At 36.7% G+C, this 20,172-nt stretch overlaps 1 protein-coding gene across 4 annotated transcripts in view; it reads right to left on the reverse strand.

Annotated features, from left to right (window-relative positions):
• LOC131528544 (lipoxygenase homology domain-containing protein 1-like) overlaps positions 1-19,982 on the reverse strand; it is a 37,071-nt gene extending 17,089 nt beyond the window's left edge. The window contains exons 1-20 of one of the 4 annotated variants that reach the window (XM_058757765.1): positions 19,951-19,982; positions 18,386-18,518; positions 16,551-17,416; positions 13,540-13,654; positions 11,091-11,171; positions 10,817-11,001; positions 9,869-9,967; positions 9,364-9,515; positions 9,138-9,261; positions 8,798-9,048; positions 8,574-8,709; positions 6,999-7,159; positions 6,686-6,772; positions 6,178-6,313; positions 3,447-3,601; positions 2,552-2,712; positions 2,160-2,236; positions 1,822-2,018; positions 476-668; positions 114-274 (exon numbers count right to left, since the gene is read on the reverse strand). In XM_058757765.1, the coding sequence (XP_058613748.1) occupies positions 114-274; positions 476-668; positions 1,822-2,018; positions 2,160-2,236; positions 2,552-2,712; positions 3,447-3,601; positions 6,178-6,313; positions 6,686-6,772; positions 6,999-7,159; positions 8,574-8,709; positions 8,798-9,048; positions 9,138-9,261; positions 9,364-9,515; positions 9,869-9,967; positions 10,817-11,001; positions 11,091-11,171; positions 13,540-13,654; positions 16,551-17,205 (3,126 nt within the window). In that variant the 5' untranslated portion in view covers positions 17,206-17,416; positions 18,386-18,518; positions 19,951-19,982. Of the gene's footprint in view, positions 1-113; positions 275-475; positions 669-1,821; positions 2,019-2,159; positions 2,237-2,551; positions 2,713-3,446; positions 3,602-6,177; positions 6,314-6,685; positions 6,773-6,998; positions 7,160-8,573; positions 8,710-8,797; positions 9,049-9,137; positions 9,262-9,363; positions 9,536-9,868; positions 9,968-10,816; positions 11,002-11,090; positions 11,172-13,539; positions 13,655-16,550; positions 17,417-18,385; positions 18,519-19,461; positions 19,536-19,950 lie in introns of those variants that run through there. The other 3 variants (XM_058757764.1, XM_058757766.1, XM_058757767.1) reach the window with 3 other exon arrangements.
• Positions 19,983-20,172: the final 190 nt, after the last annotated feature.

Consider the following 20,172-nt stretch of genomic DNA (forward strand, 5'->3'; position numbering starts at 1 on the left):
CTTAAATCAACCAATGAAAATGCATCTCTTCAGAAACAAACAACCAGATTCCAGAAACATCACAGCTTTTAGAATATAGAGTAGGATTTTCATATACAACTCCATTAACTCACTCTAAATATCTCAGTGGTTCCTCTCTCGAAGTTGTTGGATCGGCTCTTCAGCTGTATTAATTCAGTTTTTCCCTCCTCACCGTAAATCTGCAGGAAGACGTTTGCATTCGTCCCTCCAGCCCACACATCTCCTGTCACCACGGTAACTTCATAATTGATCACTATCGATTAGAAAAATAATGATGATTGATCATTTTTAGTTCACAGTAGCTGAATTTCAACATGAAGTTAACTAATAATAGTCAAATTTTGAGTGCATATATTGAAAAAGCATGGTGACTAGAACACTAACATCATGGGTTCTAGATGACCAGGGAATGCAAGAACTGCATTTGTCAAATGCATATTTGTGAAATACATACATTTCTCTATCTCCAGCGTCTCACTTGGATAGATTTCCACCTCCACCTTCCCATCAGCCTCGTCCTTACAGAGCCAGCGGTGACTGGGGAACATGTACTGCTGCCCGTGCACCGGTACCCAGATCTGAACGCTATCCAGAAACCAACCGGCTCGTAGGCCCTCGTTAGTGTGGCCAATCAGCAACCTGTTTACCTACAGGACCCTCCCAGAGAGCGGAGGGAAGTTACAGTAAATACGCACATTCGGCATATTTGTTTTATTTGAGATGAATGTGAGTATAAATGTTATGTATAAATGTTTGAATAATGTTTACAGTATGTATTTTAATCATTATATTTTATAATGTGAGCATCCACATCATTTGACAGAATTTCTTGTGACATTTGATAGTAGTTTTTTTTTACATTTGCCATTCTTATTATGTACCTATCCTGAAAAAATAGAATAGAACAGAACAAAATGAATTTATCAGAATAGAGTTCATTTGAACAACAGAACACAATAGAACAAATGTGAACAAAAGAACAAAATATAACAAAATTGAACGTTAGGAAGAATAGAATAGAATAGAATAGAATAGAATAGAATAGAATAGAATAGAATAGAATGAGTTTAACAGAATAGTTTAAACTAAACATAACAGAACAAATTTTAAAATAACTAAATAGAACAAATTTAAACATTAGAAAGAACAGAATAGAATAAAACAGAACAAAACAGAATGAGTTGAACAAAATAATATGAACAACAGAATAGAACATAATAGTACAAATGTAAACAGAAGAACAAGGTAGAACAAATTGTAACATTAGAATAGAATAGAATAGAATAGAATAGAATAGAATAGAATAGAATAGAATGAGTTTAACAGACTATAGTGAATCTGAACAACAGAACACAATGGATCAAATCTACCAACAGTACAAAATAGAACAAATTTTAAAACTTTTTTATTATAAAGAATAGAACAAAACAGAACAGAACAGAATTGAATAAGATGGGTTTAACAGAATAGAGTTAATTTAAACAACAGAATAGAATGCAATATGTATGTATGCAATATGAACATATGTAAACTACAGAAAACAATAGAACAAATATATACATTAGAAAGAATTTAACAGAATACAACAGAATAGAATTAGTTCAACAGAATAGAGTGAATCTGAACAATAGAACAAATGTCAAATTGAAGAAGATGAATAGAATAGAATAGAATAGAATTATGTAAACAGAACCAATTTGAAGAAGATGAATAGAATAGAATAGAATAGAATAGAATAGAATAGAATAGAATTTTAACTTTAGACTGGGTGAATGTGCTGAACATGAACAGGTAGCATACCTTGCCAATGTCAAAAGTCTCTATGGTGAAGATGTCCGTCTGTCCCGTCTCAAAATAGTTCCCCAGGTCGTTATCGGACACGACCAGCAGCATCTTGTTGGTGTCGCCTTTCTCTCCGTACAGCTTTACGAACACCTTCGAATCTGAACTGGCACCATTAATACTGCCCGTCTTTATTGCAATGTGATAACCAACAGCTGGAACAAAAACACACGCGTCAAAACCTATTGTATCTAGCCTATCTTCGTGTACACAGAAATACAAAGTACTTTTTGTTTCATTGTTGCATACATTTTACTTTTTTGTATGTGATAATGTTTGTATGTGTGTTCCCTCACTGAACAAACGTTGACCATCATCAGTAGGGACTAACTCTCTCACAATCTGCCCGTCGTCTTCATTACGATCCAGCCACCTGAGATGAGACAGAGAGAGATACAGTAGGAGAATGTGCAGGATGAGTGTGTGTATTTGTGTGTGTGTGTGTGTGTGTGTGTGTTATAGGCGTGTGTGTATCTCGTTGATGTAGGTAGGGTTTCCTCGGCACTCATTAATGTCCATTAGTAACCAGAGTCAGAGTTTTCTCAACAACATAATTGACTTAAACACCACTCTTCCGTGTTCTTTACCCAGCCAGACACGCGCACATATACGTACGTACTTATACTGACAAGTGAGTTTGAAATATGCTTTAGCACACAACAAGCTAATGTTTGTTGGATTGCCTTGCCTGTAACAAGGGAACTCGATGGATGATGCCTCAGGTTGCCCCTCCTCTCTGACCATCACCTTATCCAGGAACCAACCACATCCTCCGCCTCGTCCATCATGACCAATCCGAACCCTCTTGATCTGTCCCAGTGTGACCGCCTCTACCAGGAACTCATCATGCTGAGAAAAGAGTAAACACGTACTACTTCTACAGTATAAAGTACGTATACTATGCACATATATACTGGGTTCTGTATCCCACAATGCAATGTGTTTATCTTTAGATTTCATTTTCAAAATGAACCGGATATAGTATCTCCAGCAACTCATTATTTAATCAGATTAACAAAAGTTAAGACATTTTAGACATTTTAGAAATGGGGAAAAAAACATAAAATTTTAAGTTGAAAGTTGGACATCTCACACTGACTTTAATGAGGTCATGTGACAGCAATGTAGCATACAATTTTATGTAAACAGTGCACATTATTCAGCAATAAATATTTTAAACAGTAGTAGATTGTTGTCTAATGACAATTATTTTGCATGTTTCATTCATCAAGTGCCATTCGGTAATCATCTCTGATATAATGAGGCTATTTATTTACATATAAATTAAATTAAGGCTGCCTTTAAATGTTAAAAAATACAGTAAAAAAATAAATAATGTGAAATGTTAAAATGTCAAATAACTGTTTTCTATTTTACTATATTTTAAAATATAATTTATACCTGAGATAAGTCACATGACCATTCAGAAATCATTCTAACATGCTGATTTGCTGCTCAAGAAGCATTTCTTATTATTATCAATGTTGAAAACAACTATGCTTCTGAATTTTTTTGTGGAATCCATGATACATACATGTACTGTATATGCACATGTTTCATGCCAGCATGTCAAATGTACTCACATTTCCTTTCTCAAACTTGTTGGCGTTGTTTTTGCTCATGAACATCAGACGCTCTCCAGTGTCTCCAAAATCACCAATGATGTTTAAATAAACACTGGCATCTGTTCCACTTCCGCTGATGTTTCCCGTGCAAATCGTCACACGATACTTAATAACTATTAAACAGCAATAAAAAAAACATAAATAGTAATGTAAAAAAAATCTAACAAAAATTGCTTTTTTCTTACTGTCAACTACTAATACAACCCGAATTCCGGAAATGTTGGGACGTTTTTTTTTATTTGAAGAAAATGAAAACTAAAAGACTTTCAAATCATATGAGCCAATATTTTATTCACAATAGAACATAGAGAACATAACAAATGTTTAAACTGAGAAATTTTACACTTTTATCCACTAAGTGAGCTCATTTCAAATTTGATGCCTGCTACAGGTCTCAAAAAAGTTGGCACGGGGCAACAAAGGGCTGAAAAGGCAAGAAATTTTGAAAAGATTCAGCTGGGAGAACATCTAGCAACTAATTAAGTTAATTGACATCAGGGCCCGTATTCTTAAAGATTCTAAGAATCCTCTCAGAGAGCTCCTAATTTAGCTTAAAAATTTCTAGCTAGGAGTCTTAGCTTAAAAGTGATTCAGGAGCAACCTGAGAGTAACTCTGAGCGAGGAAAAGACAAAAACTTTTATCTCAGTGAGGAGGCAGGGCTGACCCCGTTGCCAGCGATGACACAGTCTTTTGAAGACTGTGATTGGTTGGTTGTCCAAGAAGGAAATAAAAGAGCGCTTTTAAGAGTAGGGTTTATTTTAAGCTTTCACAATTACAGGTGTAATTTTTCCTGTTTTACCGTACTCTCTCTCTCTCACACACACACACACATTATATATGTATATATTCTTTATTTTGTATTTACCATGCTGTCATACTGAACGTATTTTATAGGAAATGAACAGCGACACAATAAGGTTCTGAAATTGCTGTAACAGACCCAAATCATCGCTTCTGCATAGTTGCATTTTCCAGTTGCCAAATATGTTAATGTAGTTAATGGAGTGATTATGTCCATTTCTGGGGCTATGGCATTTCTGTGCGGTGTCGGAGATGTTAGCATGTCTCTAATAAGATCGGTCACAAACATGATCCCTGCACGATCTAATGTGTAGCGTCTTATTAACTCACTGTCATGCATTGTGTGCAACACATTTCTTCTCCCTCTTCATGTTTCGTCCATTTTCTCCACTGCTAAAGAAACTCTTAAGCCTCTTAAAAGTCCTCGTTCGTACTCCTAACAATTTTGGACCTTAAGACCTCTTTTAAGGGTTAAGATGCTTTCTGAATTACTTTTTTCTTTACTAGGATCTTTTCTTTAATTTTAAGGGGAAACACCCACATTTCTAAAAATTTTCTTAGAATTTTGTTACTAGGAGCAACTCTTCTAGGGCTAAGATTTTTCATGAATACGGGCCCAGGTCTGTAACATGATTAGCTATAAAAGGGATGTCTTAGAGAGGCAGAGTCTCTCAGAAGTAAAGATGGGCAGAGGCTCTGCAATCTGTGAAAGAGTGCGTAAAAAGATTGTGGAATACTTTAAAAACAACGTTCCTCAACGTCAAATTGCAAAGGCTTTGCAGATCTTATCTACAGTGCATAACATCATCAAAAGATTCAGAGAAACTGGAGAAATCTCTGTGCGTAAGGGACAAGGCCGAAGACCTTTGTTGGATGCCTGTGGTCTTCAGGCCCTCAGACAACACTGCATCACTCATCGGCATGATTCTGTCATTGACATTACTAAATGGGCCCAGGAGTACTTCCAGAAACCACTGTCGGTAAACCCAATCCGCCGTGCCATCTGCAGATGCCAACTAAAGCTCTATCAGGCAAAAGGAAGCCATATGTGAACATGGTCCAGAAGCGCCGTCGTGTCCTGTGGGCCAAGGCTCATTTAAAATGGACTGTTTCAAAGTGGAAAAGTGTTCTATGGTCAGACGAGTCCAAATTTGACATTCTTGTTGGAAATCACGGACACCGTGTCCTCCGGGCTAAAGAGGAGGGAGATCTTCCAGTGTGTTATCAGCATTCAGTTCAAAAGCAAGCATCTCTGATGGTATGGGGGTGCATAAGTGTATACGGTATGGGCAGCTTGCATGTTTCGGAAGGCACTATGAATGCTGAAAGGTGTATATAAAGGTTTTAGAGCAACATATGCTCCCCTCCAGACAACGTCTATTTCAGGGAAGGCCTTGTGTATTTCAGCAGGACAATGCAAAACCACATACTGCAGCTATTACAACAGCATGGCTTCGTAGTAGAAGAGTCCGAGTGCTGAATTGGCACTCATCATTAAATGAAAAATACATCAAAGACGACCACAAACTCTTCAGAAGCTGGAAACATATATCAGGCATGAATGGGACCAATTTCCAATAACAAAAACTCCAGAAACTCATAACCTCGATGCCCAGACGTCTACAAACTGTTTTGAAAAGAAGAGGAGATGCTGCACCGTGGTAAACATGCCTCCGTCCCAACTATTTTGAGACCTGTAGCAGGCATCAAATTTGAAATGAGCTCAAGTCTGATGTTTCTTCATTGGTTTTTCAGATTCACGTTTTGGATTCTGGGATCTTTAAAGAAATATAGTATATACATGTAGATGTTTTTTTTGTTTTGTTTTTTAAACTAAAGAAGAATTTTTTTGGGACACTTAAAGTTGTGTTTTGTAGATTTTCTCACGTGGTAAAGGTTCTGGCACAAGTTTTCCAGTAGCTGGCAGTTCTCTAACAATCTCATTGTCATCTTCATTGATGTCCAACCAACGGTTACAAACAAATGAGTATTTCTCCCTAGTTAGGGTCTTCATCAATGTCACCTTCATTCAGAAAAAACACAGTAATCCAGAAGAAAATGTTATGGCACAGAGCTCAGGACACATAACAGAATCCTTTATTTTGTTTAAATATCAACTTTGTCTCAATTGTTTCTCCAACAACTGATTAGAAGAAATACAAATAGAAACAACATTTAGAAAGAATATAAAGTTACATAAAAATTAATGTGTAGCATAGATGATAGATCACTTGGACTTTGATGAGAAATATTTGAGTTCAGACATACATTAAATTGTACCAGAGCAAGTAGCAGAGAAAACATGATGCCTGCTTGCTTGCATCATGATTACAGTGTGAAATGGACAAATTGTTTCTGTGTAATAGTGCACTAGTCTGTAGTGCAGGTCTCTCACCCTGCCAAGATGCCAGCCAGAGAAAGGATGCCTCTTTTCGTGCCAGATTCTCAGCTTGCGTATCTTTCCGATATCGGCCATCTCAATCTAGAGCGACAGCAAAAATGTAAAATACAAAAACTTATTTTGATAAGATTCAACATTTTTAAGTTCTGGACACCGTGTTAGAAATAAAAGATCAAACTTATCAACTGATATATTTTTATCTACTGCAATGACATAGATAAATTGACACTTAGGTACACAAATATGTTTTGGGACCACTGTATATTTTTAGAATGACACACAAAGATAAAAACACACACAGACATACAATGAACTTGTCGCACTGTCCCTGTTCAAAACTGTCCGATTTACTCTCGAGTTTCATCTCGTCGCTCTTGCCTGTCTCCCCATACACCTGCAGGAACACCTGTGCATCTGTGCCAGCACCTTTAGTCTCGGATGTCCAGATCCACAGAGACCAGGGGAATTCTGAGAAACACACACACAAACACGCAGAAAAGATGAATTTGTGTGTCTCGATGGTGTAGTTCAACATTACTTTTAAATGTTATCTTTTTTTGCAAATAGAACTTAATTTTATTATTAATGTTATTATTTTTATAAAGACAAATGTATCATTGATGTCATTATTTCTATGAATATAATTTTATTTTAATACTGATTTTATCATTTTTTATGAATATAACTATTTGAATATTGACGTTATTATTTTGATTAATATAACTATAATTTATGTTATTACTTTATAAATATAATTGTATTTTATTACGGATTTCATCATTAATTATGAATAGCATTATATTTTATTATTGATTTTATTATTTTTATGATTAATTTTTATCATTGATTTTATTATTTCTTATAATTTTATTATTGATGTTATTTTTATGAATAGTATTTTATTTTATCACTATAATCATATTCTATCATTGATGTCAATGTATTTTATTGTTGATTGTATTACTTCTTATGAACATTTTATTTTATTTTATTGCTGTTATGAATATATTTTTTTAAATACTGATTTTAACCCCTTTTATAAAATTATTTAATTTTATTATTGATTAAATTTTTTATGAACATTGTTTATCATTGATTTTTTTAATGAAAATAATTTTATTTTACTATTGATTTTACTATTTTTGCGTCAACTAAAAGAATGACAATAACTTTAAATTTAGCTTAAAGGATAGTTCACCCTAAAATGAAAATTCTGTCATTAATTACTCACCCTCATGCCGTTCCAAACCTGTAAGACCTCCATTCATCTTCGGAACACAAATTAAGATATTTCGCCATTTAGAAGAGTACATACGCGCACTTTCTCCTTAACGTAATCAGCGTTGTTTACGTTCAGCACGCACGCACTTTCTCCTGAATGTAAACAATGCTGATTACGTGGTTTACGTTCAGGAGAAAGCGCGCGCATGCATCGTGGTACTCTCCAAAATGTCAGAAGACGGTAACTTGGGGAGAAGAATTGTTGAATAAATTATGTTATTTCTGTTTTCTTTGCTAATTCAAAAAGTATTCTCGTAGCTTCACAAAATAGAAGTTGAGCCATTACTGCATTTCTGAACCTGAGAACATGCTGTCTATGAAGGGTCTGACAGCTCTCGGATTTCATAAAAAATTTCTTAATTTGTTTCCCGTAGATGAACGAAGGCCTTACGGGTTTGCGACGACATGATGGTGAGTAATTAATAAGACAATTTTCATTTTTGGGTGAACTATCCCTTTAAATACAACGCAGCACTATTCCAGCACATTTAGTGTCAGGTTACATTGGATTGTAGGTGGTAAGTGAATAAGATGTTTAGCATGTTTAGTGAACATTACCCCTGATAGCTTCGACAGGGCAAGAGTTTGATAATTTGCTCACTCTTTTGCTTTTTCTGTCTGAGTGAGACCATCTCATACAGTTCTCGCTCCACCAGTCCATCACCCTCATCTTCATCCAACCACCTGCCGCAGGGAAATACCTGCTCTAAACCTGTGAACGGGCAGTATACCGTCACCTGTGAGAGAAAGAGAGAGACAGATCACAAGGTGTATGTATGAATAAGTAATGAAAGCTTCAAAACACCTTATAGCCCCGACACACACCTTTTCGCAATACCAGCCGCAGCTAATCCCAGCGTTGTCGTGTCCGATCGTGACTCTGCTGAGCGGGCTGAGCAGTTCCAGCAGCTCGACGTTAAAGATGTCGATCTGAGCACGCTCAAACGTGCCACCCTCCAGGAACAACTTACCGCTGTTCTTAATGCCCTTAAGACCGTGCATGACGAAGTGGATCTTAGAGTTAGTGCCAGCTCCACGAATATCCCCCGTCATCACCTGTACGTTATACACGATCGCTACACGCACATACACAAACAAACAAATCCAAGTAAGTTTTAATCAAATGCACTTATTCTAACAAACAAACACGCACGTTTGCTCTTACCCATTGGCTGTGTGGCTCCGGCAAGCACATCTCTTTGTATTTTGCCGTCCCCTTCTGAGATGTCAAACCAGGCATTGACAGGAAACTCATAAACCTCCTTATTCCCCATGTCATCTATTACAACCTAAAACACATCACCATAATGCAAAGACATCATATCAATCACACAGGACAGAGGCAAAGATATTCTTTATGAAGATTTTAGATGAAAAGTGCATTTGTGTACTTTATCACACGCCCAGCCAGCAGACGACCCCTTGTTGTTATGTCCGATGGTGATTTTTCGAAGTCTGCCAAGATTTGGCGCTTCGATGGTGAATTTATCTTCATTACCGCGCTCAAAATTGTCCTTTCCATCGCTGGCCAGCTTCCGTTCTCCTGCAAACATCACACTAAGACTAACACATACACATAGAAACACTGACTGTATTTAGTACTGAAAATTGTTTAATTAAAAATAAATAAATAAATGAGTATTGGAATTGTAAGAACTACTGTATGTCTAATTAAAAAATCAAATGTTCTAGGCAATCAAAAGTGCGACTAGATTCATGGCACATTTTTCAGGTGATAAAATAAAATAAAATAATCTCACGGTTTAACTTAAAAGCATGTTTTATAATTGTAAAAATATGTCTAATAATAACTTAAAATGTTCTAGGCAATTAAAGTTTGACCTTTGAACAAAATATAAAAACACACACACAGAAACATTGACTGGTTTTACTGACCTGTATCCCCAAACTCTCCAAAAATATTGAGGTAGACATCAGCATCGGTCCCACTGCCTTTAGCATCCATTGTGAAGACACTGGCTATGTACTTGTTCTCTGCAATATATGAACAGACACACATTTACACATTTATAAGACAATACCTGTTATGCTTTTTTCTTTTCTTTTTTTGCACGCACCATGTATTTTTGACCATTAACTATCATTACACCATGGTATTAACTATCATTAAAACCACCAGTGAGCTCTTTCTCAGAAACAGCTTCTACATCTAGTCTTTCTCCTATCTGTGGGATGTAATGTTATATTGTCCGCGGTATCTGGGAATATTGGACTGGTGATATTGTGATCCCCATCTGAAACTCTACTCTACTACTAAATTTCTCCTAATCCTTTGTATGCAACCTGAGTCTGGTGATGCTTGCATGCATGCATCATCTATGAACATGATCACATGACCTATGTGATCTTATCTATGGGTTATATGGAATAAAACGTGAAGTATATCTGTAGGTTACATGTAGTTTTTTATTAGTAGTGTTTTTATTTGAGAGTTGTAGTATCTTGTTTGAGGTTCTTTACTTATGCTACAGATCTCTATGGGAAGATTACAGTGTGTCACGCAATGCACATGTGTTATTTATGTAGTGACTAAATGCAAAATGTTTAATAATTGTAAAAAATGTGTCTAATTAAAAAATATGTTCTAGGCAATCAAAGTTTTAACAGATTCATGGCAAAAAAAATTAAAAATAAAATAAATAACGGTTTAACCTAATATCATGTTTTATACTTGCAAGATATTTATCATTTATAAAAAATTTTTAAAAATCTAAAATTGTTCGACTAGATTTGTGTCACATTTTTCAAGTGATAAAACAAAACAAAATAAAATAGTAATGTGATTTGTTTATTTGCTCTCTGTTTTGCAAGCATACAACATACGTTTTGGAATGTCCATGGGGTTCAAGCTACCCAACAGATATCGGACAGTAAGTCCGTCCCCCTCGTCTCTGCTCAGCCAATTGTTGCAGGCATAAAAGAATCGGAGGTGTGGCCTGTTCATGTCAGTCACGATAACCCGGTCCAGGAACCAACTGGCACTCATGCCCGTGTTATCATGCTCGATTCTGCATTACAGGAAGTACATCACAAGACATATATTGCTGCAACATTTAAGACTTGCCTTTAAGGTAGTTACTCTTGAATGTATATGTACCTAATTTTCTTTATTGGCCCAACATTGTGCGTTTTGATCCGAAAGACGTCAGTCTTGTTCTTTTCAAAGGCTGTTCTGCTCCTGAAATTAATAGAGATAAATCTGTGAATAGACTCAAACGAAATGATTTACTGTGACTCTCAAACTTTCTAATGCACCGACATCTGAAAATGACTATGCAAGAGTGTGTGTTTATGAGAAAGAAATATCTGTCATTGTCAACGACCCATATATCGCTCTACGGTCTCTTGCGTTGGCTTCGGCAAAAGCATCTCTCTAATCAAAATGTGAAATGCATGAATTAAAAATCACCCAGTATGAATTACACATCCCACTCACACTGCCAAATTACTCACACACATACACACGGACTTACCGATGCGGAGAAACCAGCCCACACACATCTCACCTGAGATCAGCACACTGAAACCGCACCAGCAAACTTTGGAAATGATGACATTTAGACAGATTCAGAGATTCTGTTAAATATCATCTCGATTCCAAAATGTTGCATTCTGACTGTCGGACAGAATTAAAGTCCACAAACATTTCTGTTCTATTCTGCTGAAACTCTCTGAGGAGGAGTTACTGAACAGATCTACCTAATAATTTCCCCGACTGGTTGAATCCCATGAAAACATGTCACAATGCAAAAAAATCTTAAGCTTAAAAATATAAGCTTCCACTTCTGAGAACCCTGGAAATGTGAAAAGGGTCCAATGAGGTGAAATTGAACCTAGACATGGTCTTGACAAGTTTCATGAGATGCGCCCAACTACCCAAAAATATGGAATATTTCTTAAATAGGTTGTAAAATCATTAATTTGGAGACATACAAACTAAGCTTCCAAATGATTTTTGAATACAGTTAGTCTATTGGAGACTTGCTTATGAATTGTTCATGCAATTTTCTTCTAAACTTTTCCATTTCTGACCTTTTTACTGCATTTGTAATGTTTTATGAGTCATTATGCAACATTAACCATTTGGACATTCATCTGAGCAAGTAAAAACTCTCCCATTAGTAATTAATTTCTGAATCATTTGCTCCAGCACTGATCAGGATGATTGATTACTGTAGGGAGAGTTTTGAGGGTCTCTCTTTGTACTCATAAAAAATCAACACGCATACATGGGACATTATGTATATGTGGAGATTTTTATGAGTAGCCTACCTGTTTGCGGTGATCAGATGTGTAAACTTCTCATGTTTTCTCGAAAGACCACAAAAGGAAGTGATGTCATATGACTGTACCCTCTCATTGGTTCAATGAGAAAGTCACATGAATCTCTTCACCTTCAGATGAATGTCCGTGGTGATGCTGCACAGAGGAGAGCATGTCCTGTGCTTCACCATGGCACTGTGTGTAATGGATGAGCCAAGCGTGATTAAAATTCATGTCATGAATAATTCATTTCATGAATAATCGTATAGCCCTACTAAGAAAACAATATCTATTTCCCAAAGATGTGATGGTGTAAATGTCATGGTCAAAGCACACAGGATGTTCTCTTGTACAGCATTGTGCGCAAAAAGCAATGCACGGCCACACACGAGCAGATGCGGTGGCCATGTTAAAGTTATACCTCTTTTCTGTGCTGTAGATTAGAGAAGAATACAGAATTATAGAATTAGCAATGGCATATATGCACTGTCCTGTCAAAATCCACAGAAATTCCTAGTTTTTCTGCACTATACTGAAATCAGTGTAGGATTTCCTTTGAAACAATTTTCACTCATAAATTAAAATAATAATTATGTAGAAATGGCAAGTAAGACTGAATTAAACATGACGTTTTGAAGTAGAAATAATCAGAAATAATCCTGTCAAACATTCTAATCTTCAAAAATCTGCAGAGGATCTTTTCTGATGAAGAACAAACTCCTGTATATTTTGGATGGCCTAAGGGTGAGTAAACTCAACAAATTTTCATTGTTGAGTGAACTGTTCCTTTAAAGTTTTACCTCAACAATACCGTACTAGAGTTGAGAACAAAAAAGCAATTTGAAGCAGTTAGTAAACATATCTTGATATGCATTAAACCAATTTTATTGAGCTGCATTTGTAAATAATGAAAATACCAGTGCTGTCAAACGATTAATCGCGATTAATCGCATCCAAAATAAAAGTTTTTGTTTACAGAATATATGTGTGTACTGTGTATATTTATTATGTATATATAAATACACTCACATACAGTACATATTTTGAAAATATTTACATGTATTTATATGTATATATTTATATTAATATCATTTATATTATATATAAATATATTTAATATATAAACATAACACATTTTCTTAAATATATACGATTAATCGTTTGACAGCACTAGAAAATACTAATAAAATTAATGACAAATAATAATTTGCGGTCAATGTGCATCTGGAAACTCTCAAGATTAACACTGTCATGTAGAGACACAGGATTGAAGCATAACTTACTTGCTGGCCAGGTGAACTTTGGGAGTCACTCCAAACTCTCCAAACAAAGTGACGAACACATTAGCATCAGTCCCAGCGCCTTTAACATCACCTGTGATGGTCACCACCTCGTACACTGAGGAGAAACGAGAACATTCGGTAAACCAATTATACCTGACACTCCGCAAAAGAAAGCATCTTGTTTTCATTTGCATAACATTAGAAGGGTTGTAGTCTCAAATGCAGAGTGCTCAGGTATATCCCGTGTAACCCAACAACCTGCTATTCTAAGCTCACCCACGTTTGTATAAGCTGAATTGCTGTAAGCAATATCTCTGTAACTTAGCCATGTTAACGGAGTGAGAGTACGACATGGCCCTGATGCTCACCATGTGACCTCTACCTTTCTCTGAACCACTGCAAGACCCTGAGACAACCAAATGCATGTCTGAACCTGAGGAGCAGCGTGTCTAGAAGTAACGTACAAACAGGGTTCATTTGGAACATGTTAAGTTTCTTTTAAACTCAGTGCATACTGACCCCCTGAAATGGGATTCAGAGACTGGACCCCATTTGAGAGTAACCAATCAATATAGGTCAACTGTTGTGAAAATAACAATAAGTTGCTATGTAGTCCTTTAAAAATTAGGAGAGTTCTTAATGTATTTTATAGGTTATTCAAACAAATGTTTCTATTACAATGTCCTCTTCTCAAAACATACAGCATGACTAGTGTACTTCGATTCATTTACAAATGACTCTAATGAACCGGTTCACTTAATGAATCGAAAAAAATCAACCTATAAGTTACAGGTTGAATCATCACATTGAATCTTTCACTGAACAAACTCATTAAATAATTTACAAACGGACACTGAATCTGAATCAACATATGATATGAAAAAACCAAAAACAATTACTTTAATTTATATCCAACGTGAAATAAAACAACAATTGTTTGTATAGCCTACTGTTCATTAAATCAAATTAACAAGATATTCATTCATATAATGTAATATAGACAGTGTAATCATTAGGACAGTAATTTTAACATGCTGTATATATATGCATTTGGTTGTCCTTCCAGGTCGACCTTTTCTGTCAGTAATTTTGAATATATATATAAACATATTTTTCTTAAATATATACATGCATGTGTGTGTATTTATATATACATATACACAGTACATACACATATATTATGAACAAGAAAACCCTTTATTTTGGATGTGATTAATTGCAATTAAACATTGTCAGACACATATATAGAGAGAGAGAGAGGGAGAAAGAGAGATGGGGGGCTATATATATACTGCAATAGGATTATAATGCTCATAAACCAGCTTTGCAGGTTTTTTTTTTGTTTGTTTGTTTATTGTTATCAGCTTTTGATTCAGCCAGGGTAAGGTACCCCTGGATCAGTGCTAAGCGATAACCTCAACCGGACGTGCTACGCCCGACTGAACCTGACAGCACAACGTCCATCTTGCTGAATGAGGTTTTGATGGTTCCATGAAAAGGCCGATTAGAGTATAATGTTTCAGGCCATAGAGAGGTGCCCGTCTGATTCAAATCCACTATTGGCCCGGTGCCCGCCACCATTCTCTCATGATACCCTGCTGCCAGGACACCGTAATAATCAGTCAATCCAGACACACCTCTGCTGTGCCAATCAGAGACCTCTAGAGCTGCCTGCCAAAGTGAAATCCGGAAGGTTCTCTGACTGGACGTTAATGGAATGATCAGAATTTTACACTCCGAAACACAAAGTTCCAATTAGAATTGTAAGCAGAACAAGAAAATGTTTCAAATATACACTCTTAAAAATAAAGGTTCCAAAAGGTTGGTTTCACAGCGATGCCACAGAAGAACCCTTTTTGGTTCCTCAAAGAACCTTTCAGTGAAGAGTTCTTAAAAGAACCATTTTTTTATGTGAAGATCATTTTAAACATCTAAATAATCTTTTTCCGCAATTAAGAACCTTTTGTGCACTGGAAAGGTTTTATGGATGTTGAAGGTTCTTCATGGAACCACTGATACCAATGAAGAACCTTTATTTTAAGAGTGTATAACAACTCCATTGAAGAATCTTTATTTCTGTCTCCATTCCTCCTTTGTCTATTTCAGTTTTCGTTGTTGGTTGAACGTTCAACGTCCAACGTTCAAGTAATCAATTAAGAGATGTTCCAGGGTTAAAAGAAATCCAACCTGTGAGAAACCGAGAGGGGGTGGGGGGTGGGGTGCCTGACTGAGAGTGAAAGCAGAGAAAGAGACGGACAGACGCAGCTAAAGAGAGAGAGAGAAAAAGACAGTTCATCCCCAGAAGAGAGACAGTTTGACAGAATAGGTTGGGTGCTGTGGCTCTACACTTAACCAAGTGTTTAAAAGGATGGTTCATCAACAAATGATAAATCTGACACTTATCCACCCTCATGTTGTTCCAAACTTGCATAAAGCTTCCAAAAGGGGTTTTCGCAGCAATGGCCAAATAAATGCAAACAGTTTTTCTTTTGTAGTGTGAAGAACATTTTAATCATCTGAAGAAACTTTTTCCAGAAACTTTTATGCATTCAAAGGGTTGAATGCATAAATCAGAGCCAGAGCCAGTAAGGAACCACAAAATGAGACATTTTGGAGGACAATTCATATAAACCATGACTGTCAAGCTACAAAAGGGACAACAAAAGCACAATAGAGCTATCGTCAGAACTGAATTCCTTCAGAAGGTGTTCATTGATAATCTTCTCCAAGTTCTGAAATTTCAGTATCGGCTACTTTTATGATTTTTTTTTTAGTCTTTCATGAAGCTCAAAAGTCATGGTTGCTGTGTTTTGCGTGATGTTCTTTCACAGTAAACCATAACAGGAACAAATGATGACAGAATTGTCATTCTCCAGCAAACCATCCTTTCAAATGAATAAATGCATTAAATTCTGACTAAATGTTTTGGGAAAACCTCAGCTTTTACTTCAGTTAAAAGACTGAAAAGAATAAAAAGAGGAACAGAATGGGAATCCTCTTCCAGAGTCTACCTTTCTTTTTGTTGAATTCATCTTCTTGATCATCCGATTCCTCCGTGTGATAGTTCACCAGCTCCCCCTGGTAGACCTCAGCATAATCCACCTGTTTGACCTTTGACTTCTTCCCTTTCTTCGCTTTCTTTTCCTCGTCGCTGTCGGAACCCTTCTTTTTCTTTTTATCCTTTTTCTTCTTCTTCTTATCCTCCTCTTCCTCCTCCTGCACGGCATCCTCATCCTCCTCTTCCTCGGCCGACTTCTTCTTTTTCTTGCCGTCTTTGCCCTTTTTCTCTTTGGACCCCATGTCTTCTTGCCCTTCTTTGCTTTCAGATGGTTTACGCTTCTTTTTCTTCTCTTTCCTTACCTCCCGTTCCTCGTTTGAGGTCCGTTTTTCTTTGCTGATGGGCTCATTGTTGTTCTGCTCATCCGTCCCGTTGTCATTCTCTGTCACCTCAACATCTTCCTTTTTCTTCTTTTTCTTTTTCTCTTTTACAGATTCGCTCTTTTTTCTCTTCTCTATAGGTGTCTCAGTGCTTTCTGTCTTCTCCTCTGAGCTCTTCTGTCTCGTTTTTGAGTCCCTCTTACTCTTTCCTTTCGCCGTTGGCTCCTTCTCCTCTCCTTCGTCATCCCTTTCTTCGGTTTCTGTCGGTTTTTTCTCTTTTGTGGGCATCTTTTATTCATCCGGAGTGTGGCGGGGTGAGGGTGAGGGTTTCCTCGCCGTCTGCGGTGTAAGGTGTCGCCGTCTGACCCGCGCCAGCTGAAGGGCCCCTGCGTGCAGCTGGAGCGGGGCCTCAGCTCGGAGCCGGAGGCTCTCTCGCGCAGGTCCCGCGGTGCAGCGCCAAGCTCATGAATAATTACTGTGCTCAGCGTGGTCACATGATCTGTGAGAGAAAGCAAATGAAAACGGAGAGGACAGCGACAGAGAGGGGGCTGGGCCTCACAGCGTTTATTATTCATAGTCTGGGGATCGCTTTACTAAAGCACGGCGTGCATTTATATGTGCACACAAACTTATATATGGCATATGTTTAAAAAAACACATAAACACAATGTCAAGGGAAATATATGCTCATTTATGCACATTGTACAATTCAAAGGCACATCAATAGAAACAGGACATAGGGAGGAAAAGAAAGAGAAACTATAACAAAGAAAGAGACAGACAAACAGACAGACAGACAGACAGACAGAGAAAGAAGATACACCAGTTGAGAGGGAGTCTTACAGAACAGATAATTAAAGACGCTTCACTAACACTTGTAAATTATTAACAGTGATTTCATTAACACAAATAAATAAGTTAGTGCCACTGGATTAACGTGGTCAAACTATTTAACATGCTTTACCCAACCTAGGCAATAAAGAAGATCGGGCTCCTAATTTAGGCAAATTGCCGTCTGGCTGAAAAGGCAAGTGGAAGAAGTCGCTCTAAAACACTTGTGTGAATACAAACACAAAGAACAGCTCATAAAGACAGATTTTTACATTCTCTTGACTGTTCAAATAAAGCCATAAACCCCAAGAAGCCGTGGTTTACAGTGAATTTATAACAGCTAAGGGGCGTTGTTAAGCGGAGGGCTTCTAGCTATTATAAAACGGTTATTCCATATATGTAGTAAGGTTTCACAGAATAAAACAGAGCAAATAAAGTGTAATGGTATTAATAAAAACAGTATTCTTCCACCAAAAAATGTAGTTCCTCAGAAACAGTTGTGGTTCCAACAAAGTGGTTGCCAAGCAACACACAGATGTAAACAAAGGTGTATGTTTGTAGTGTAATTTACAACAGCTTCCAATGCGGCTCAACCAATCAGAATCAAGGACCGGAATAATCGGTTTTATAAACTCACTTTTACAGTGTTAGAGGGTTGTGAGTGGTTGCCAGGGAATTGCTAATGAAGGTGTTCTGAGTAGTTGTCAAGTCATAGTCTACCCTTGAACAGGAATAAACAGTAAGTTTTTTTTTTTTTTTTCTGCAGACACCTAAAAAAAGATAGATAAAAATTACATTTATTATACATTTTTTTGTAATTCCAAGAGACCCATAAATTCCTAAACATTTCTACTGGGAAATTATGGCATACATACATTGCAAAACATTACTGATCACTATAGACAATTTATATTGCACCATGAGAAATTACACACATACACACACACACACACACACACACACACACAGGGATGTGAAAAACAAATGCATAATAATTGTACTGATAGGATTACTAACGGGATTTCTGACAGGAAAACTAACGCTAATGCTAATTTTCCTGGGAGTATGACTTAGATGTGTATTGCTTTGTCTTTGTTGATTCTGAATTATGGTGTGTGAATAACAATTTTAAATTCTCTTGAGACGACATGCTAATTTTAACTCCTGCCATTAGCTATATTACAAACACCTGATACTGCTATCATCTGATAAACACAGGATCTCTCTCTCACACACACACACACACATACACACAGATGTTTGTTTTAGTGGTTTACGGGGACTCTCCATAGGCGTAATGGTTTTTATACTGTACTTACTGTATGTGCTATTGTCCTACACCTACACCTAAACCTACCCCTTACAGGAAACCGTCTGCATTTTTAGATTTAAAAACCCCACCATTTAGTATGTTTTTTAAGCCTTTTGATTTACGGGGGCATAGGCAGTGTCCTCATAAACCACCTTCAAATTGTAATACCTCTGTCATACCCATGTCATTATACAAATTTTTTCCCCGTAAACCACAAAAACCAGTACACATATCTCGCATACACACGTTTTTATCTCTCCCTCCCTCAGACGCCAACAAATTACCAACAATGGTGTGTGTTTGTTTCAGGACTTGCCATGTTTGTAGGAAGGACATTTCCAGTCCTGTCCCTGTACCACAACAAACAATCATCCCTATGCATGTCAAAGAAAATAACTCACCATTTATTTCTTTACTCAACTACTTATTTTGCACATCTTGTTGTGGGCTCTGATATGTCACTGATATGACCAGCAGGCGGCGCTATGACAGCGCTGTCATAATACACACATACACACTACACTCTTAAAAATAAAGGTGCTTCATGATGCCATAGAAGAACCTTTTTTTCTTTTCTTTTTTGTCTAAATGGTTCCATAAAGAACATTTAACATCTGAAGGACCTTTCTGTTTCACAAAAGGTTCTTTGTGGCGAAAGAAGGTTCTTCAGATTATAATTAAAGAACCTTTGACTGAATGGTTCTTTGTGGAACCAAAAATGGTTCTTCTATGGCATCGCTTTGAAGAACCTTTTAAGCACCTTTATTTTTAAGAGTGTAGGGCGAACACACACATACAGAACACACACCATATGTTAAATAATTCACACTTCACTAAACAGTCTGTTGTAGAGACAACAAACGGGTCAGCTGACCAGCTAATATACTTACATCTGACCCTCTTGTTTGTGTCCAGTCCGATTTGTAAACCAGATCAAATGATTCGTTGAAAAGAACCGATTCAAATGAACGATTCGTTCTCTGATTCATATATCTGAATTCTCTGAGACTGAATAATGAATTTTAATTTGTAGGTGAACTATTCTTGCTGAAATTCATTACAAGGAAAATTATATATTTTGTAGATGCTGCAATGGTTAATAAATTATGTAT

The sequence above is a fragment of the Onychostoma macrolepis genome, chromosome 21, assembly GCF_012432095.1.
Source record: "Onychostoma macrolepis isolate SWU-2019 chromosome 21, ASM1243209v1, whole genome shotgun sequence".
NCBI classification, from domain to species: Eukaryota; Metazoa; Chordata; class Actinopteri; order Cypriniformes; family Cyprinidae; genus Onychostoma; species Onychostoma macrolepis.